Below are 15,062 nucleotides of genomic sequence, written 5' to 3' on the forward strand. Positions count from 1 at the left end.
GCATGATATTCCGAATGCTCCGTGTATATGCAATCAAACAAGGACGTTCGTCAGATGGTGGGTTGCCATTTGACACAGTTGCCCGGTCTATACGTTACCAACGCAAGGACCATGATCGGGGAAACCGGCAACCCATATTTAAAGGGGTACTGGGAATGAATGACTAAACAACGTAAAATTTTCACCGCCATGTTCACAATCCAGTATGCCGTCGTAGGTCAGTCAGTAGGGGGAACAAGCATCAGACTTGTTAAAAAAAAGCCTGTCCCTTTTTTGGCGATTTTCTTATGCCACCATGATCATCCATCTTTTTCCTTTGATCTCATTCTAGCCCAAAATTGATTTCAAGTTTTTTTTATATCTACTTCCTTTTCATACCACTGACCATTCAATGAACTCGTTACAAAGTACACGGTTGCTAAAGTAATTATTTTTTTTTTTTCATCATCCGATCCGTTCTATTTATAAACTCCGCGACTCATCATTGACGCTCAATAGACGACGATCCAAATCCGTAGACGATCTGTCGACATCGTTGACCGTCAATGACACGACGCCATTAACTCATGGAACTCAATGTTGGGGACCAAAGGATATTCAATCGACCGCGCCACCCGCTGCGTCCTCAAATTGGCACTGGTCTTCAAGGACACCGCGTCTGCCCTGTCGTCGATACAGTTCCTGCGTCGAAATCAATACCAAAGAATGTCAGCAAATTGCCACTATCTACGGCTGGGGAACCACCGAAGGTTCCGACAACGAAACTTCCAATAGCCAACCTTCAAAGTTATCAAGGTACATTGCTGATCCAATTTTATTTTTCTTCCAATCATCCCCCCTCCTTCCCCCCAGGCCAAAAACACACACACACACGTACGCAAAAAGTCCCCCTTGGTTTTTCTTGGCCCGTTCTCTCTTTTTTTTTTTTTTTTTTTTTTGACGTCTCACGATGTTAAACTAATCTCTTTCTGATTTTTTTTGTCTGTTTACAACAACTTTAGGGATTTGTTGCAAGCTTATGCAGAACCCTTGCATACATCAGCAGCACCGCGCAGACAAAAACTTCATCGAGCATCCCGTTCGTTCGGTTCTACCAGCTCCATCAGTTCTCCCAGCAAAAAGTTTGCCCGTATGTTTGGTCGTCGACGAAAGTCACTCACACTCGCCACTTCACCCTCGCACCCTCGGCTTAACAGTATTAACGAATCTTCCTTGAGCGTTCATCCACTGGATACGTCCGGGGAACTCGATCATGCTCCTTGGCACTCGGAATTCGAACGCCCAGACACCAAAGGTATTGTCTCGGCCATCATTGCTGCTGCCCATCGGTCGGAATCAGAAATCGATCAGTCGTTGGGCTGGGTGGGCATGGGCGAGTCCGATACGGATCCACCCATGGAATCCAATGTGACAGCCTCGCCTGCGCCTCCCGTCGAAAATGATCCTCACGTGTTCGACCTTTTACACCATGACTCGTCCCACTTTATTCACTATACCCAACGCGATAACACCATGATCCTCAGCTCTGCCACCGTTGAAAAGCTGGTAGAAAAATTGACTCGGGAAATGGGTTCGTAACATCGATTTTTTCTTTTAAAAAAGTCTGCAGCCACTGAAGCTTGTCTTCTTTTTATGCGGCTCAAAAATTAGATTCCGATTTCCTGCTGGATTTCTTCTTAACGTTTCGCCAATTTGTGACGCCGATCAAGCTATGCAAATTGCTTATTCTGCGATTTCGTTGGGCGTTATTGCAAGATAACGATGAGCGACGTTTGGTACGGATAAGGTAGCCCGGCATGCCAATCCATGAATTCTAGTGATATCATTATCCAAAAAAACAAAGTATGATATATGTGGGGCTGATGCATGTTTATTTAGATCCTTTGTCGTGATTCGCCACTGGCTCACTCATTATTGGGCTCATGATTTCATGCCTTCACGTACGCTTCGATTCATGCTGTGCACGTTTCTCACCCAACTTCGAACCCATCCAGTGATCCTGGCGTCACCACGCGATGCACGTATCATTCGTAACCTACGTCACGTACTTAAACAACAACGACAAATGCACAAGTTGGCACAAAAGCAGGACCATATCAGTCAAATGTTGCTGTCGCATCCCAGTAGCCCGTTTCGATATACCAGTACAACCTCACTTGACGATATCTATCATGTCAACCGACACAATCCAAATCGATCCGGCATCACATCCGGTCACGACCGAATTCGATCGTTGCCTAGATACAGCATCAATTCTCGAAAAGACAGTGCCATTGGATTAATGCACACGCACACTCTACCGACCAAGGATCTCCGACCGTCCATGTCAACCCCTGCCTTGCCCTTTTTGAACAGATCCCGTCGCGTTTCCGTCAGTTCGCATCGAAGTGTGAACGAGGAGAACGCGTGGTCCGGTAAAATGAATTTCAGTATCAAAACCATCAAGCGCACCGTTCCATCCATGTGTCAATCCTTGTTCCATGGCATCACCCATCCACAGGCGGAACTGTCATGCGAACGGTGCCTGAGTAATCGTGCTATGAAGCGACGATCTTCTTTTTTATTACGATCCGCGAGCCGTTTCTTTGATGCCAAACCGCCCGCGGCTGCTCGAGATAGTTATGAAGGAGAGCCGCGACTCTCCACCTCGACTCCTACGCCTACCCTTTCGAACCGGATCAATTCTGCTCCAGTGTCTCCTTTATGTTCCACTCACGCATCGGTTACTCCGACACCACAACGGCTTCGCCGCCGGTCCACTTCGTTTTATCGACAATCGTTGAATGCATCCCACTTACTCCACACCCCTTTTTACAAATCCGAGATTCTGCGCTATCGGTCGGAACTGATTGCTCAACAGTTTTGCATTCTTGAGCAACGTATGTTGCAAACAGTGACATGGAACGAACTGGCCGAGTTGCGGTGGCGTAAACGGTCAAGAACGAACACGGTTCATAAAAGAAATGGTACCGTCATTCATCAAGTCGACCAAGAAAAGGGAGTTGAACAGTTGATCAATTTCTTCAACATGGTAAATACGCATATCTCGAGGAGTTTACCGTCGAAAGAAAAAGAATCTCATATGAAATTGTTTTGTCACAGATTTGCCAATGGGTAGCCTCTGAAATTGTACGATCACGATCGCTCGAAATTCGGGTCAAAGTGATTGAGAAATTTATTCGCATTGCATTGGTAAGTTGCTTGTTTTTTCCCGGTTCATCAAGAAGCAAAATACTAGAAAGATGCTCACCCACAGGACTTAGAAATGTTACCATCATCGCAACTACAGTACGTTGATGCAAATCCTGTTGGGTTTACAATCCCCTGCAGTCTCGCGACTGGAAAAAACGTGGCAGCGGGTGGATCATTATGAACTTCAAATTTTTGGTGACCTGAAAAAGATGGCCAAACCGTTCCGGAACTGGAAGAATGTGCGGGATGCCATGAACAAGGCCACGGAAGACATTTCCGAATCGTCTGCAGTTGAAACCATTCTCACCCAAAGCAAAACGTATGCTACCGATCTATCGCTGATCCAAGGCTGCATCCCTTTCCTCGGCCTTTACCTTTCAGACCTTGTCTTCAATGCTGAATTGCCCACCTTTATCGAACATTCTCGTGCCAACTTGACCGTCAGTGAGATTAAAGACAGCGACCTGAATGCCCGATTGTGCACTCACCTGGTCAATTTCAACAAGTTTCGCATCACTGGTAAGCACGAAAACTTTAGACCACGGTACACAGTGATAACTGATGACATGATGTGAAAAAAAAAAGCTTCTGTTATCAAGCACGTTTTAGCTTTCCAAGTCTTGTCTCGTGCTTACAATTTTGCAATCCACGCTGAGCTGTATACTCGTCTACAGAAGCCCGTCATTCTGGACAATATCGAGATTCGAAAGGCCAGCTTTTTATGCGAAGAGTGAGTGAGCGCCCGATGCCGAACGATAGGATAAGATACAGCATCCGTCTTGCCATCCTCAATTAGCCATATACATATAATATTCAATTATTCCTTTTCGAGCCATTCTTGTATCACTGAATGATGGAACAATCATTCTAAGTCACTGACTATAGTAAACTGTAAATGCGAAATCTGTATTCTTTCCTTTGTCCATGTGTCTTGTCAAATTAGGGAGAACCCTATGATGGTTTCATCCTTGCATTATATAAAATATTGCGTGCGTGGATTCAAGCTTTTGTGATGGGTCCGTACTCTTTATTTCTCTCCCCCAAACCCCCAACCCTGCCCTTTAGTTATGGCCAACCACGATCCGGGCATCTCAACAAAAAGTCGTCTGTTTTGGCTGCAGCTTGACAATTAGATAGATACTGGCTTTTTATGAATTGGAGACAAGAAAAAGAGACGCATATGAGTATTTTACATTCTATTTCCACAAGGTCCACTTGCATATTTTTTTTATAACTCTGGCTAGTTCTCCAGCAATAAATGACAGTGTCTAAAGATCTGTTCAGTACCAACAATTTCCAGGATTATCTGACAAGTTTTTCTTACATGTTATTATAGGGATTCTCGGATAAAGGTTGAATTAGTCATGCCTAGTTCGATGATATTTATTGCTTCATGTGAGCTTTTTGCGACTCGATCAGTTCTTTGCTGCCGGCATTGTTGGCATTGGCTTGAAAACAAGCTCGAAACTTTAACATTTCGTCTTTGCATAATCGCCAGTCTTTCTTGTCGAAGAAGCAGATTTGCAGATCTTCGCTTTCCTGCGCACATCCAGTACGCTCGATCCGGGCATTGTAAGGATCTTCTTCTTCTTCTTCCACGACCGGTGCAGCTGGATCGACCATGATGGCTCTCAAAAATGGAAAAACAGAAAAAAAAAAATGCCGGATTCCCAAAAAAGTCTATCAATCCAAGAATCGCTCTTCCAAAAAACTGCAGGAAAAAAAAGGTTGCACAGTCACGACGTTCAGCGCATTGTTTCTTCATCGATTGGCAACATGAAAGAAACCATGGAAACCGTATGCATTTTACTGGCATATTGGACAAATTTGAAAATGACTCTTTATTGAACCATTTTACCTCGACTTATCCCGTGCTTAAACCTCGTCAACTTTTCAATAACATCACTTTAGCAGTAATGTCATGATCTACTGCAATACCGCAAAGATACAAATAAAAAATGTGTGATACTAGACTGATTTACTGGCAGCTTGCATTCTTGAGGATATTGATCGAGGACGTATTTTTCCATAATCATCTACGCTTTTGCAGTAGAAAGACAAAGGAACCGAGATTCGGATTACGGCAACCCACTATTAACCGACCAGCACTTGACCGTTGTTGAACGAACTCGTAAAAAGTTGAAATGTATCGTAGATACGGCGTAGCCTTCTTTGCGACTTATTTTTTTCTTGCGCCAATTTACGGCGATGAGCTGAAGCCAAAGTGCGTCATAGATGCTTAGCTCATATTATCGGATAACTCGCAAAAACAAGTGCATGGCGCCTTATAATAGTTGCCATTAAATGTTGTCATATAGTAACGACAAAAAATAAGGTTGATTTTAACGCTCATTGGTTCACTATTACTTGGGTATCATTAAATGGTCGAATACAGTATTAACCAAGGTTAACATAATGCCTTGAAGGGTTCCGGAATCATACGAAAATACAGTCGCGCGAATAACAGGGACAGGGTAATAGTGTACCTGGCCTCACGGGTAAAAAGGTGTCAGGTCGAAGATCGCAAAGTTAGACATCCATCCATCTTCCAGAAATGTTAACGAAATTTGCTCATTTCAAATCGTACCGACATACCAGTCAATGAACCCTTCACCATTATTCTGTGTTTTACCCGAGGCTTATAAATAAGCCAAAAAATCGGGAAGCTCTTGGGATGAAAAATCAATCATGTTGAAAGTACTTTCAGTTATATTCCTATGCCTGGTCTTTGGCATATGCCACGCCACCGATAAAATGGTGATTGGGTAAGCATAATCCCTCGAACGATTGCGAATAGTATTTGGCTTATTTAAACCGTTTGTCTTGTTAGCTATTTTCCCAATTGGCTCTATGCCAACTATCCCGTAGAACAAATCCCTTTCAAAGACTACACCCACATCAATTATGGTATTTTCCTTCACCACAAGCAGTAGGGTCCTCGGTAATCGATCACTGATTGGTATATTGCATAATATTGTAGCCTTTGCTATCCTCAATAACCCTGACAACCTTCCTTCGTTTGCCGATGAATGGGTCGTGGAATCCTCGTTTCCCAAGCTTGTCGAATTAGCGCATGCAGATAATACCAAGGTGCTCCTATCCATTGGTGGTTGGACAGGTTCCAAGCGATTCTCTCCCATGGTCGCTTCGAAGCAGGCTCGCAAAAAATTCATCGACTGGAACATTCAATTTATCGACAAGTACAATACTGATGGCGTCGATATTGGTTAGTGTTCATTGTGACGTTGATGGACAAACGTCGTACTGACCCAAGCAAACCAGATTGGGAATATCCTGGTCGCCAAGCGGCGGGTTGTAATGAGTACGCTGACGACGACGCGAAAAACCTGTTACTGCTGCTGAAAGAATTGAGGGCAGCCTTGGATGCCAAGTATCCCGATGACCATAAGGAAATCTCAATGGCGGTTTATGTTGAACCTTTTACGAGCAATGGCGAAAGTATGACCGACGTGAGCGAATACGTCCCATATTTTGATCACATCAACCTCATGGCCTACGGTACGGTATTCTAATAAGCCCCATACTGGTTAAAAGAATTCAGCATCGACTGACCACAATGAACAACAGATATAAATGGCGCATGGGCTGACTTGACTGGTCCCAATGCTCCTTTCCGAGCTGAACAAGGAAAAGGCGCACAGTACTCCTTTGTGCAAAGTAAGTATCTGGCTGACCTGCTTTGAGATGTGTATGCTGATACAATAGCTATTGTCTTGCTAGCTATTCGAAACTGGAAGGATGCCGGTGTGCCTGCAGAAAAACTCACGGCTGGCATGGCTTATTATGGTCGTGCCATGCAGGCGAGCGTGGATATGAGGGCTTCGAAATCTCAGTATCAACAAAGTGTTGTTGGCGCGCCAAAGGGTGATTCGGACGATGCTTATTGGGCAGACCCATTTTGTCCCGAAGATATTGACGGGCTTTCGGGTATGGTCATTTCTTGTTTCGGCATCAACCGTTAATTCGCGGTAGTCTTAACAACCTGCACGAAAATGATAGGCATTTGGAAATGGAAAAATCTACGTTCTGAAGGTCTCATCAAGGACGACTTTATTTCCGCGGGTAAAGGATGGGTCCGCCATTGGGACAACGTTACCCAAACGCCTTGGCTGTTTAATCCTTCGAGCAAAACATTCATTTCGTATGACGATCCTCAGTCACTCCGCGTCAAAGTGAAACATGCCCTCTGCGAAGATCTAGCGGGTGTCATGGTTTGGTAAGAGCTCTCTGTTTTGACACTTGTCGATAATAGAAGACACTCAAAATGACTGTATGTAGGGATCTTCATCAAGATAACGGTGAATTGGTCAAGGTTGTCAATGAGATCCACGGCAAGAAGCCGGCTAGTTGCCCGTTGAACGAGGAATCGCTCTCCAACGGCGAGAGTGATACTGTGGAAGACGAGAGCACACCATCTGAAGCGACCATGACATCACGCACAGTCATCGCTTCCGCTGCTCGACCTTCCTCCGTTTACGCGGATCCTTCGAGATCCTCCAGCCGCAGAATGGAAGCTACTCAGTCTGCGCCTTTGCTTGCCTCCCCGTCTTCCTCTCCGACTTCCCCTGTTTCATCAAGCCAGTCGTCGGATCGTATCGCCGCAGGCGCCGCTTGTTCTCCCGTGGGCCATCAACGGTGTGTAGCGAGTGGCAACTCGGCTGAATGGGCGACCTGTGACTTTGGGGTATGGCTTGTACGCTCTTGCGGCACAGGACTGATATGCCGTGATGATCAGGCCCCCTTGGTATGTGATTTCCCGCTAGATCCAACCCATCAACAAATGGAACTTTATCAAGCAGAAATAGCCTGATGATGGGGTGGCCGCTTTGTAAAAGCTTTCAATGGTGTCCAGAATTTCCACATCATATAAACAACGACCTGCGTATGCATACAATACATTTACCAATCAGGCTCCAAAGAAAAGAATAAAAATAAAGATACAAACAAACAAAATGCTTATGGTAGACAACTTGCGTTGGTGACGATTTACATGACTAAGAGCGTGCGATGAAATTTACATAGAGCAAGCTCCAAGGAACAACCCAATTCTGATCACCCCTTACGATCAGCTATTTATGAGGCGGATGCTGCTGAATCATTCTGTGACGAAACAGTATCCGCTAATGCATTTTCGGCAATCCTAGAAGCCTCAATCATGGCTTCAATATCACCCTCACTCATGATGAAAGATTGAGAGTTATCTTCCTCCTCTCCGTCGTCGTCGTCGTCGTTAACATCATCGCCAGCGGATCTTGAATATGGAAGCAATATCTCATCAGCCATCTGTACACCAAGTTGCTGCTTATCTGTACATAGGCACCATGAACATCAGCTAATGGATCGGGTATAAACGTATCATTAGGGGTAAATGTTACCTTTTTCTTTGAATGTTTTCCCAAGTGATGACCACTGAAGTATATCTACACGGAACATCAGACACAGGGCTCCAAGAATCAGGTAGTATCTATGAGTGATATTCATACCTGTTGTATTCGGAGCCAAAATGTAATGTATGTTTGTATCTTGGTCGTGATTGTCTGAGTCTTCGTTAGGTATCTGAAATGTTATCAGATATTAGTATAGCATCAAATCGACGAAGGGGAACCACATACATGAACCATGGCTTCTGCCTGAAGAATAAAGCTTGGATCCCAGTATAGCTCGGCGAATAATACTTTGATAAAGGAAGTTTGGTGTTAAGTTGGGTGGTTGTTCATTGTCCTCTTCTTTTACGTACCTGTATTGGCTGCTTCCAAAGCAAGCGGTGAAACATGGGCAAGTGCTATGCTCACAATAGCTGCTCTAACGGAGCGGTCCGTTTGAAAATCGTTGCACAGTGAATCCGCAGTTCCTTTGTCTGTGTCTTTGTTTAAACGAATGAATTTGATCTGTAGGGCAAAGGAAGAAAAAAGGATTCAGAGAAATGCTACGCAGAGTTTCTTAAAGTTTGAACATTTACCGAGTTTTCGTTGATCACTTTCTCAATGATATTCAACATCGATGTATGATAGGCGAAAAAGACAATTTTAGTTTTATCGTGCATTTCAAGCAAGTAACGCACATAGTTTTGCACACAGGGCATCTTGGCTCCACTGGTTTCTTGGTACTGTAGATAACGATGAATGAGATAGTCATCCATTGGACTATTCTCTACTACTGACCATTTTTGCCCAAAACTGATGTTTTGCAGCCATACCAACGCTATCCGCGCCATCTTGTCGTTGGAGAGACAAGAGCCTGCTGAGAGCCACTCGGGTTTTCTTCAATTCACCTGTTTCTCTGCCACGCAAGTCTGTGAGAATGCATTTGCGATACTGTCGATCAAGTGAAGATGAAACGTCCCGTTGTGTCCGTCCCACAGCGAACCTTTCTTTAAGAAGGATATCCAATTCTTCTGTATTGCTCCGTCCTACCGACCAAAAAAAAAAGAAAAAAAAAAGATGAGTACGATAGTCAGCAGCAGACCATCCATTAGAGTAACAAACCGGAATAATCCCATCCGTAAATTTTTTGTTTTCCGTTGAAATAACGAACGCCAAATGGGTTGATGTCTGGGAAAAGATCGTGGCGTAGTATATTGAGTTGTGTGAACAGTTCAAATGGTCTTTTCGAAAAATTCATTGCAGTGATAAGAATGATGTGTGGGATGGTCTGGATTGCTGCTTTCAAAGTTTTTCGCCTCTTTTGCTGTGGAAGAAGGATGAGTCGATGACCAAAAACTATTACCATACTTATGATCATATTACCTCTCTATTTTTCACGAGGTGACTTTCGTCGCAGACAATGAATTGAAATTGTCGCGCGGCTATTTCTTCCACATGTCGTACCGCATAATCATAACTTAAAATGTACATCTGCACTTCTGCATCTTGGTCGGTGCTTATGTCAGTCCCGTCATCAAGTGGGGTGTCAGCTACCGCGTGGGCTGATCGTTTGCGAGGGGTTGTTTGAGAAGTCTGCTTTCGTTTCGCTGAGGACGCCGTTTTGGCTAAATTTGTGGTTATTTGGCGATCGCAAAGTTGCAACCAGCGTTTGATTTCAATCTTCCACGTGGTGCAAAGCGAAGATGGACAGATGACAAGAGCAGGCCACTTGTCACGATAACAGGATAATAAGCCGAGCGCCTGCTGTGTCTTGCCAAGACCGTGTTGGTCGTTAAGAAGTACTCTCCCCTTGAAAAACAATCCTTTGCGTACGGCTTCCAGTTGGAAATCTTTCAGGGCACGGCCCAATTTGGTCGTTTCAAGTTGTTGCATGCTGAATTCAATATCCTCGTCTCCAGGACGTTCGTTGGACGATTGTTGCTGTAACCAATCCACCACCGCAGGTGGCAATGCTTTCAGCTGAATGTTCAAGTTGGGAGTATGAACCGGAATCATACAAACGGCGCGTTTGTACGAGTCGATCGTTGCAGGAAGGGACCACGTCGACGTCTGAGGGTCCCATGTCGTGTCTTGTATTGCCAGTAGTACGGGTTGCAGGGTCGGATGGTAGTCGGCGCGTAAGCGTATAGTGTCGAGGGATTGAAGACTGAATTCGACTTGGATTTGGTTCGATCGCGGTATGCCTGTCACTCCCAGTGTTGTTGCAGGTGTTGAGAGTGACGGTGTTGGTGGCGCGGATGCGAATGGACGGCGGAACTGCCTGTAGGAATTGGCGGGAGAGGCGAGTGCGTAGGTGTTTCGAGGATGGACAATGAATGAGTGAGCGGTATTATCCCAGGCAAAAAATTGGCAACTGGCGGTTGAACACTATCTACCATGGTTTAATAAGAGCTCGATAGTGAAATAGTGGTGGATCAACCCATTTCGCAGTTACCTTCCAAAACCAGCGCCCCTGATTAGGACCTGCCTTTTTCGTTTCTAAACTGATGGCCGGTTTACCGCATCGGCAAGAAGGTGCTGTTGTCATTAAGAATGATACACACAAAACATTCAACTCGAATCACGCGCTGTCAGTGCATGTGTGTCAGTTTTCCAATACAATCAAGTCACAATCTTTTTATCGTTGCAATTCACATTCAGCCAAATAAAGTCCATTGCGCCCATGCGTTGCCATGTTACTTCATATAAGAATATACTTTACTCATGAAACTTCATTAAATTTACGTATTTTACTATTCGTCATTATTGACAGACCGGAGTGGTTTTGCCAATAGGCTCACGGCCATGGAATACACGGAACCACGCCGTCCCCATTGAGAATGACCAAGACCAACGAGATGCCTTTTATACAAAGTCTACTGTAGTTTTGCTATTGACACTTTTATGCCAATGGCAAAACACAAGAGCAGGCAGAGGGGAGCCTTTTTCACGTAGAATAAACCAACACGGGCATTGATGTGAGGAATCAGTCAATCATCTTATTTTGGAGTCGGAGATACAATAGTGACTCTGCATTTTCATGCTCTCAAAAAAAAGGTTCAAGCGCCGTAACAATCAATTTGTTTCTTCACGCTTACTCGTCTGCAGCATGGTTCAGCGTATGGATATCGTAAAAAGAGTCCATCCAAGTATAAGCTCTATTAACACTTTTTTTTAATTAGCTAATGCCAAAGTTTTTCCGCTTTCATACGTCAACGAGGCTACTTACCAAGAATGGACAACGCAATTAGAGTAAGCATGTTTATAATGTCAACCTGTCAAATCGTGACATCTCACTGACCCACGGCTTTTTCCTACTTAGCGAACTTGCACGGCGCATGAAGACCGATATCTACTTTGATTTTGACAATCAGGTAAGTAACAATGCACCCCTTCGAGTTTCACGTATTTATTCATGTTGGCATCCAGTATTTTGACATCAAAGGCCGTTCCCAAAAAGCATGTGACGAGACGTACGTACTTTTATTATCATCGCAATGGTCATCAAAGCTCAAAGTCTAAGGAGTATTGAATTATTAGGATGCGGCTTATTGTACAAGTACTACTGCCTCACCTGGTAAGACTGACCTGTGTTTCTCTTCTTCGCTCTTGACAGATAAGATCCTGATTTGTACCATAGCACAAGGAGATTGATGAAATGAAATTGGATGGCACCTACCCTAAAGTTTCATCGGGGATTGTACGCTCTCCGTCGGAAGACAGGGCATCTCCCATGTCTCGCGCTTCGTCTCGATCTTCCATGTCGCGTCCTGCGTCCACAAGAGCATCGAGCTCGTCGGATGTGTTTCGTGCCACTGGCAAACCGCTGGATCTTTCAAAATTGGATAACGATAAAGACGATTCTGATAGCGACCATTCGGACGGCAGCGATGACAATTCGGACGCAAATACCTTTAAGGATACCTTTACCTTTGCTAAAAACATTGCTAATCCCCAAGACGTGTTGGTCGGTCCACCTATGAATAACATGCAAAAAGCCGATTACCTCACGATCGTTGGCGATGACACCGACACACAGTGTTGGTTAGATGGAAGGGTAAGTTTATTATCAACTCTCACTCTGGCAAATGCGATTTCTGATATCTCAGATGGCGGAGTAGCAAGTCCATATTGTTGGCTCGAGCGAGGAAGATGTACAAGAGGCTCTTTCGCGATTCAGAAATCTGCAAACAATCTACGTAAGTGAGTGGAAAAGAGCGAGCCACACTGTAATTTGGAACTAACCCCGTCGTCTTTAGAAACGTCGTAAGAGGGGAAAGACGATCGTGCCTTGCGTTCACTATCCGACCGAGTCACCCCACTATGGCCTTTACTTTTGCGACATTGAACGTTACGTGTATAAAAACTTTATTGGTGTTCAAGGAGGCCTACCTTCGCCGTTATACGTTCTTCTTCCCGTTTTCAAAGATGCGTCGGGCCAGTATCAGAAACCCAAGGACATGATCGACTTGTCACCGCCGGCCATGCCCAAGGCCCCCATCCCTGCTGCGCCACAATGGGTGCCACATCAGCATTTTCAGGAACAGCAAGCGTACAATCAACGCATGTTGAATGAAACCATGTCGGCCGCGCAGACAACACCCAAAAAGCAACCTCGGCCCAAGCCGCCGCAGCAGCGTGGCTCCGGAAGCATGCGTCCATCTGCTCCTTCCACTCCATCCGGTCAAACCTCGCCACTGCCAGAATGGGCTCCGGTCGATTATCAAAACATAGCACCCGATAGTACGCCGTTGTGGGGCGAGCATAGAACATTCATGACGGAACGATCGACCACCCCAAGACCCTCCAGTGGCAACAGCTATGCATCCCATGCAGCGCCTCCGGTAGCTTCGCCCGTTGCCAAACCGCAAGAAGATTTCCCGGCTTTGCCCTCGGCACCCAAAAAACCTTCGATGGCTTCCCAAATGCAAGGTCTTCAGCGGCGTGTCATGCGTCTCAACTTACAGAAAGCGGGTCGTCCCAAACCTCCGACCAAATCACTACTAGAAATGTAAGTAACGAAATCCTTTTCAAATTTGAATAATGCAATAACCGGTTTTTTGTGACACAATCATAGGGCAAAAGAGTACAATTTACACAACATGAAGACCGCACTTGAAGATGGGTAAGTAGGATCTCCATTGCGAAACCAAAAAAAAAGGCTGTGTTCTAATGCTCATGGTCCTTTTTTGCAGTCTGAACGGTGTTCGCGGTTTTAGAGGCGAGATCAAACTGGGTGCAAAGTGAGTATTCACTGAACCAGCAAGGAGATCTGATACTGTATTGGATTACTTACGTTTTGTAATCAATAGGCTTGGTAAAGTGATGTGGGACAACTTGTCGGCGGATGTACGAAAGAAGATCTGGCAGTTCCAAGAGATTAAGGATGTCGTCGTGAAAGAATTGGGAGTGCGTCCTGTTTTTAATAATATGTAAGTGATCAATGCCCTAAAACCTGTGAGAGAATCCTATCTCATATGCTTTTTCTTTTTGTAATATGATAGGACCACCGCATCCGAAGAGACTATCACTCGCATCTCTGAAATTTTACCCAGCCCTTTCAGCAAAATCGCCTATTTTGAGATTCATGCAAACGCAAGGAACCAGCCGGCTCTGCCCTATAAACCAGTGATTATGTACATGAATCAGGGACACGTCGAGCTTCAAAAAGTGGTTATGCGCAAAGATACAATTACCGAAATCGACTGGATCTCGCTTGATAGGTTGGTAGTAGATGAATTGTTCCTGGATGCGTTTTCCACTTGTCCTAATATTGTATGAATAGAAAATTGGATTTCCAAGTGTCGCTCACCACCCAAGAACTTGGACGCACAGATGTGAAACCCTATACAACCTTTATCAAAAAGGTGTCGGTCAGGTAAGCGTCGCAACAGAGAGAGAAAGAGTCTCGTCAATGTGGTCTAATGACTTGATATTGTGTTAGCCCCATCACACGCCAAATGACTTATGAAAATATTCCCGACTTTTTGGAAGTCACTCATATTTTGCTGAAGCAGACGACGAAATATCGAATTCACTTCCCATTCGTTGTGGAAATCACTCGCGTGGAGCGTTTGCCGCTGCAGCGCCAAAAGTCGATGGGCTATGGTGTAGAAAAGATCATGGGTGTCACGGGCAAGGGACAGGTGTGGTATGATCTGGAAGTATTTTATACTCTGCACAATGAACCGTTCAAATCCAATTTGGAACTCCCTGTCGGCAAGCTGGTCTCATGGACGGTGGAGGATATTTTGGGTGGCGAAGATCAAACGAGCGCTTTGGTTGAATATGTCCGTTGTCTGCTATTGCTCGTTGAAAAATCCGAGGCCTTGCTGTCTTGAAAAGTTTTAGCACTATTCTATGCAATAAAAGTGAATGTTTGGATACACATGCCCCTTTTCCGTGCTATCTTGGTGATATAAGATAAAGAATCAACCACGAAAGTATTTCCAAACCGTTTCTGGCGGTCTGACTACATGTCGTATC

The 15,062-nt window shown here is 44.8% G+C and overlaps 6 protein-coding genes across 6 annotated transcripts; 4 read left to right on the plus strand and 2 right to left on the minus strand.

Moving 5' to 3' along the window:
• Nucleotides 1–391: 391 nt before the first annotated feature.
• Nucleotides 392–3,926, plus strand: BYT42DRAFT_614855 (ras guanine nucleotide exchange factor domain-containing protein; the record flags this gene model as incomplete). The annotated part of the gene is made up of 8 exons (XM_051571897.1): nt 392–423; nt 499–795; nt 1,002–1,570; nt 1,651–1,786; nt 1,879–3,031; nt 3,103–3,192; nt 3,264–3,711; nt 3,802–3,926. 8 exons carry the CDS (start codon nt 392–394, stop codon nt 3,924–3,926), a joined length of 2,850 nt encoding a protein of 949 aa, XP_051422191.1.
• A 286-nt stretch (nt 3,927–4,212) lies between these two features.
• BYT42DRAFT_516803 (uncharacterized protein) lies at nt 4,213–4,858 on the minus strand. Its single transcript, XM_051565220.1, has 2 exons — nt 4,517–4,858; nt 4,213–4,460 (listed from the first exon to the last, which is right to left on the minus strand). Exon 1 carries the CDS (start codon nt 4,813–4,815, stop codon nt 4,576–4,578), a length of 240 nt encoding a protein of 79 aa, XP_051422192.1. The 5' UTR covers nt 4,816–4,858; the 3' UTR covers nt 4,213–4,460; nt 4,517–4,575.
• A 1,028-nt stretch (nt 4,859–5,886) lies between these two features.
• Nucleotides 5,887–7,433, plus strand: BYT42DRAFT_534237 (glycoside hydrolase; the record flags this gene model as incomplete). The annotated part of the gene is made up of 7 exons (XM_051565451.1): nt 5,887–5,957; nt 6,023–6,099; nt 6,173–6,418; nt 6,475–6,711; nt 6,781–6,870; nt 6,934–7,140; nt 7,213–7,433. Exons 1-7 carry the CDS (start codon nt 5,947–5,949, stop codon nt 7,431–7,433), a joined length of 1,089 nt encoding a protein of 362 aa, XP_051422193.1. The 5' UTR covers nt 5,887–5,946.
• Nucleotides 7,434–7,690: 257 nt separating this feature from the next.
• BYT42DRAFT_573301 (uncharacterized protein) lies at nt 7,691–8,035 on the plus strand. The gene has a single exon (XM_051568711.1). It carries the CDS (start codon nt 7,721–7,723, stop codon nt 8,021–8,023), a length of 303 nt encoding a protein of 100 aa, XP_051422194.1. The 5' UTR covers nt 7,691–7,720; the 3' UTR covers nt 8,024–8,035.
• A 272-nt stretch (nt 8,036–8,307) lies between these two features.
• BYT42DRAFT_373553 (uncharacterized protein) lies at nt 8,308–11,237 on the minus strand. Its single transcript, XM_051563275.1, has 10 exons — nt 11,032–11,237; nt 9,960–10,964; nt 9,699–9,900; nt 9,375–9,622; nt 9,173–9,319; nt 8,951–9,101; nt 8,826–8,887; nt 8,740–8,769; nt 8,589–8,633; nt 8,308–8,519 (listed from the first exon to the last, which is right to left on the minus strand). The coding sequence occupies exons 1-10, from the start codon at nt 11,122–11,124 to the stop codon at nt 8,391–8,393; spliced, it is 2,112 nt and encodes a 703-aa protein (XP_051422195.1). The 5' UTR covers nt 11,125–11,237; the 3' UTR covers nt 8,308–8,390.
• Nucleotides 11,238–11,679: 442 nt separating this feature from the next.
• On the plus strand, nt 11,680–14,972 carry BYT42DRAFT_373527 (uncharacterized protein). Its single transcript, XM_051563274.1, has 13 exons — nt 11,680–11,828; nt 11,899–11,950; nt 12,006–12,049; nt 12,117–12,153; nt 12,217–12,633; nt 12,698–12,775; nt 12,836–13,587; nt 13,654–13,701; nt 13,772–13,819; nt 13,889–14,008; nt 14,081–14,299; nt 14,362–14,454; nt 14,521–14,972. The coding sequence occupies exons 2-13, from the start codon at nt 11,915–11,917 to the stop codon at nt 14,915–14,917; spliced, it is 2,289 nt and encodes a 762-aa protein (XP_051422196.1). The 5' UTR covers nt 11,680–11,828; nt 11,899–11,914; the 3' UTR covers nt 14,918–14,972.
• The last annotated feature ends 90 nt before the right edge of the window (nt 14,973–15,062 follow it).

Source organism: Radiomyces spectabilis, assembly GCF_025331425.1.
Source record: "Radiomyces spectabilis strain NRRL 2753 chromosome Unknown BYT42scaffold_8, whole genome shotgun sequence".
NCBI classification, from domain to species: domain Eukaryota; kingdom Fungi; phylum Mucoromycota; class Mucoromycetes; order Mucorales; family Radiomycetaceae; genus Radiomyces; species Radiomyces spectabilis.

What these genes read in the sequence shown, in the direction of transcription:
- BYT42DRAFT_516803 (XM_051565220.1), bottom strand. Translation starts at nt 4,815, where the DNA reads ATGGTCGATCCAGCTGCACCGGTCGTGGAAGAAGAAGAAGAAGATCCT.
- BYT42DRAFT_573301 (XM_051568711.1), top strand. Translation starts at nt 7,721, where the DNA reads ATGGAAGCTACTCAGTCTGCGCCTTTGCTTGCCTCCCCGTCTTCCTCT.
- BYT42DRAFT_373553 (XM_051563275.1), bottom strand. Translation starts at nt 11,124, where the DNA reads ATGACAACAGCACCTTCTTGCCGATGCGGTAAACCGGCCATCAGTTTA. An exon ending in ACCTCGTGAAAAATAGAGAG is followed by an intron (nt 9,901 to 9,959) that starts GTAATATGATCA and finishes CTTCTTCCACAG; the next exon opens with CAAAAGAGGCGAAAAACTTT. An exon ending in ATCAGTTTTGGGCAAAAATG is followed by an intron (nt 9,320 to 9,374) that starts GTCAGTAGTAGA and finishes CGTTATCTACAG; the next exon opens with TACCAAGAAACCAGTGGAGC.
- BYT42DRAFT_373527 (XM_051563274.1), top strand. Translation starts at nt 11,915, where the DNA reads ATGAAGACCGATATCTACTTTGATTTTGACAATCAG. An exon ending in AAGTACTACTGCCTCACCTG is followed by an intron (nt 12,154 to 12,216) that starts GTAAGACTGACC and finishes TTTGTACCATAG; the next exon opens with CACAAGGAGATTGATGAAAT. An exon ending in GAGATCAAACTGGGTGCAAA is followed by an intron (nt 13,820 to 13,888) that starts GTGAGTATTCAC and finishes TGTAATCAATAG; the next exon opens with GCTTGGTAAAGTGATGTGGG.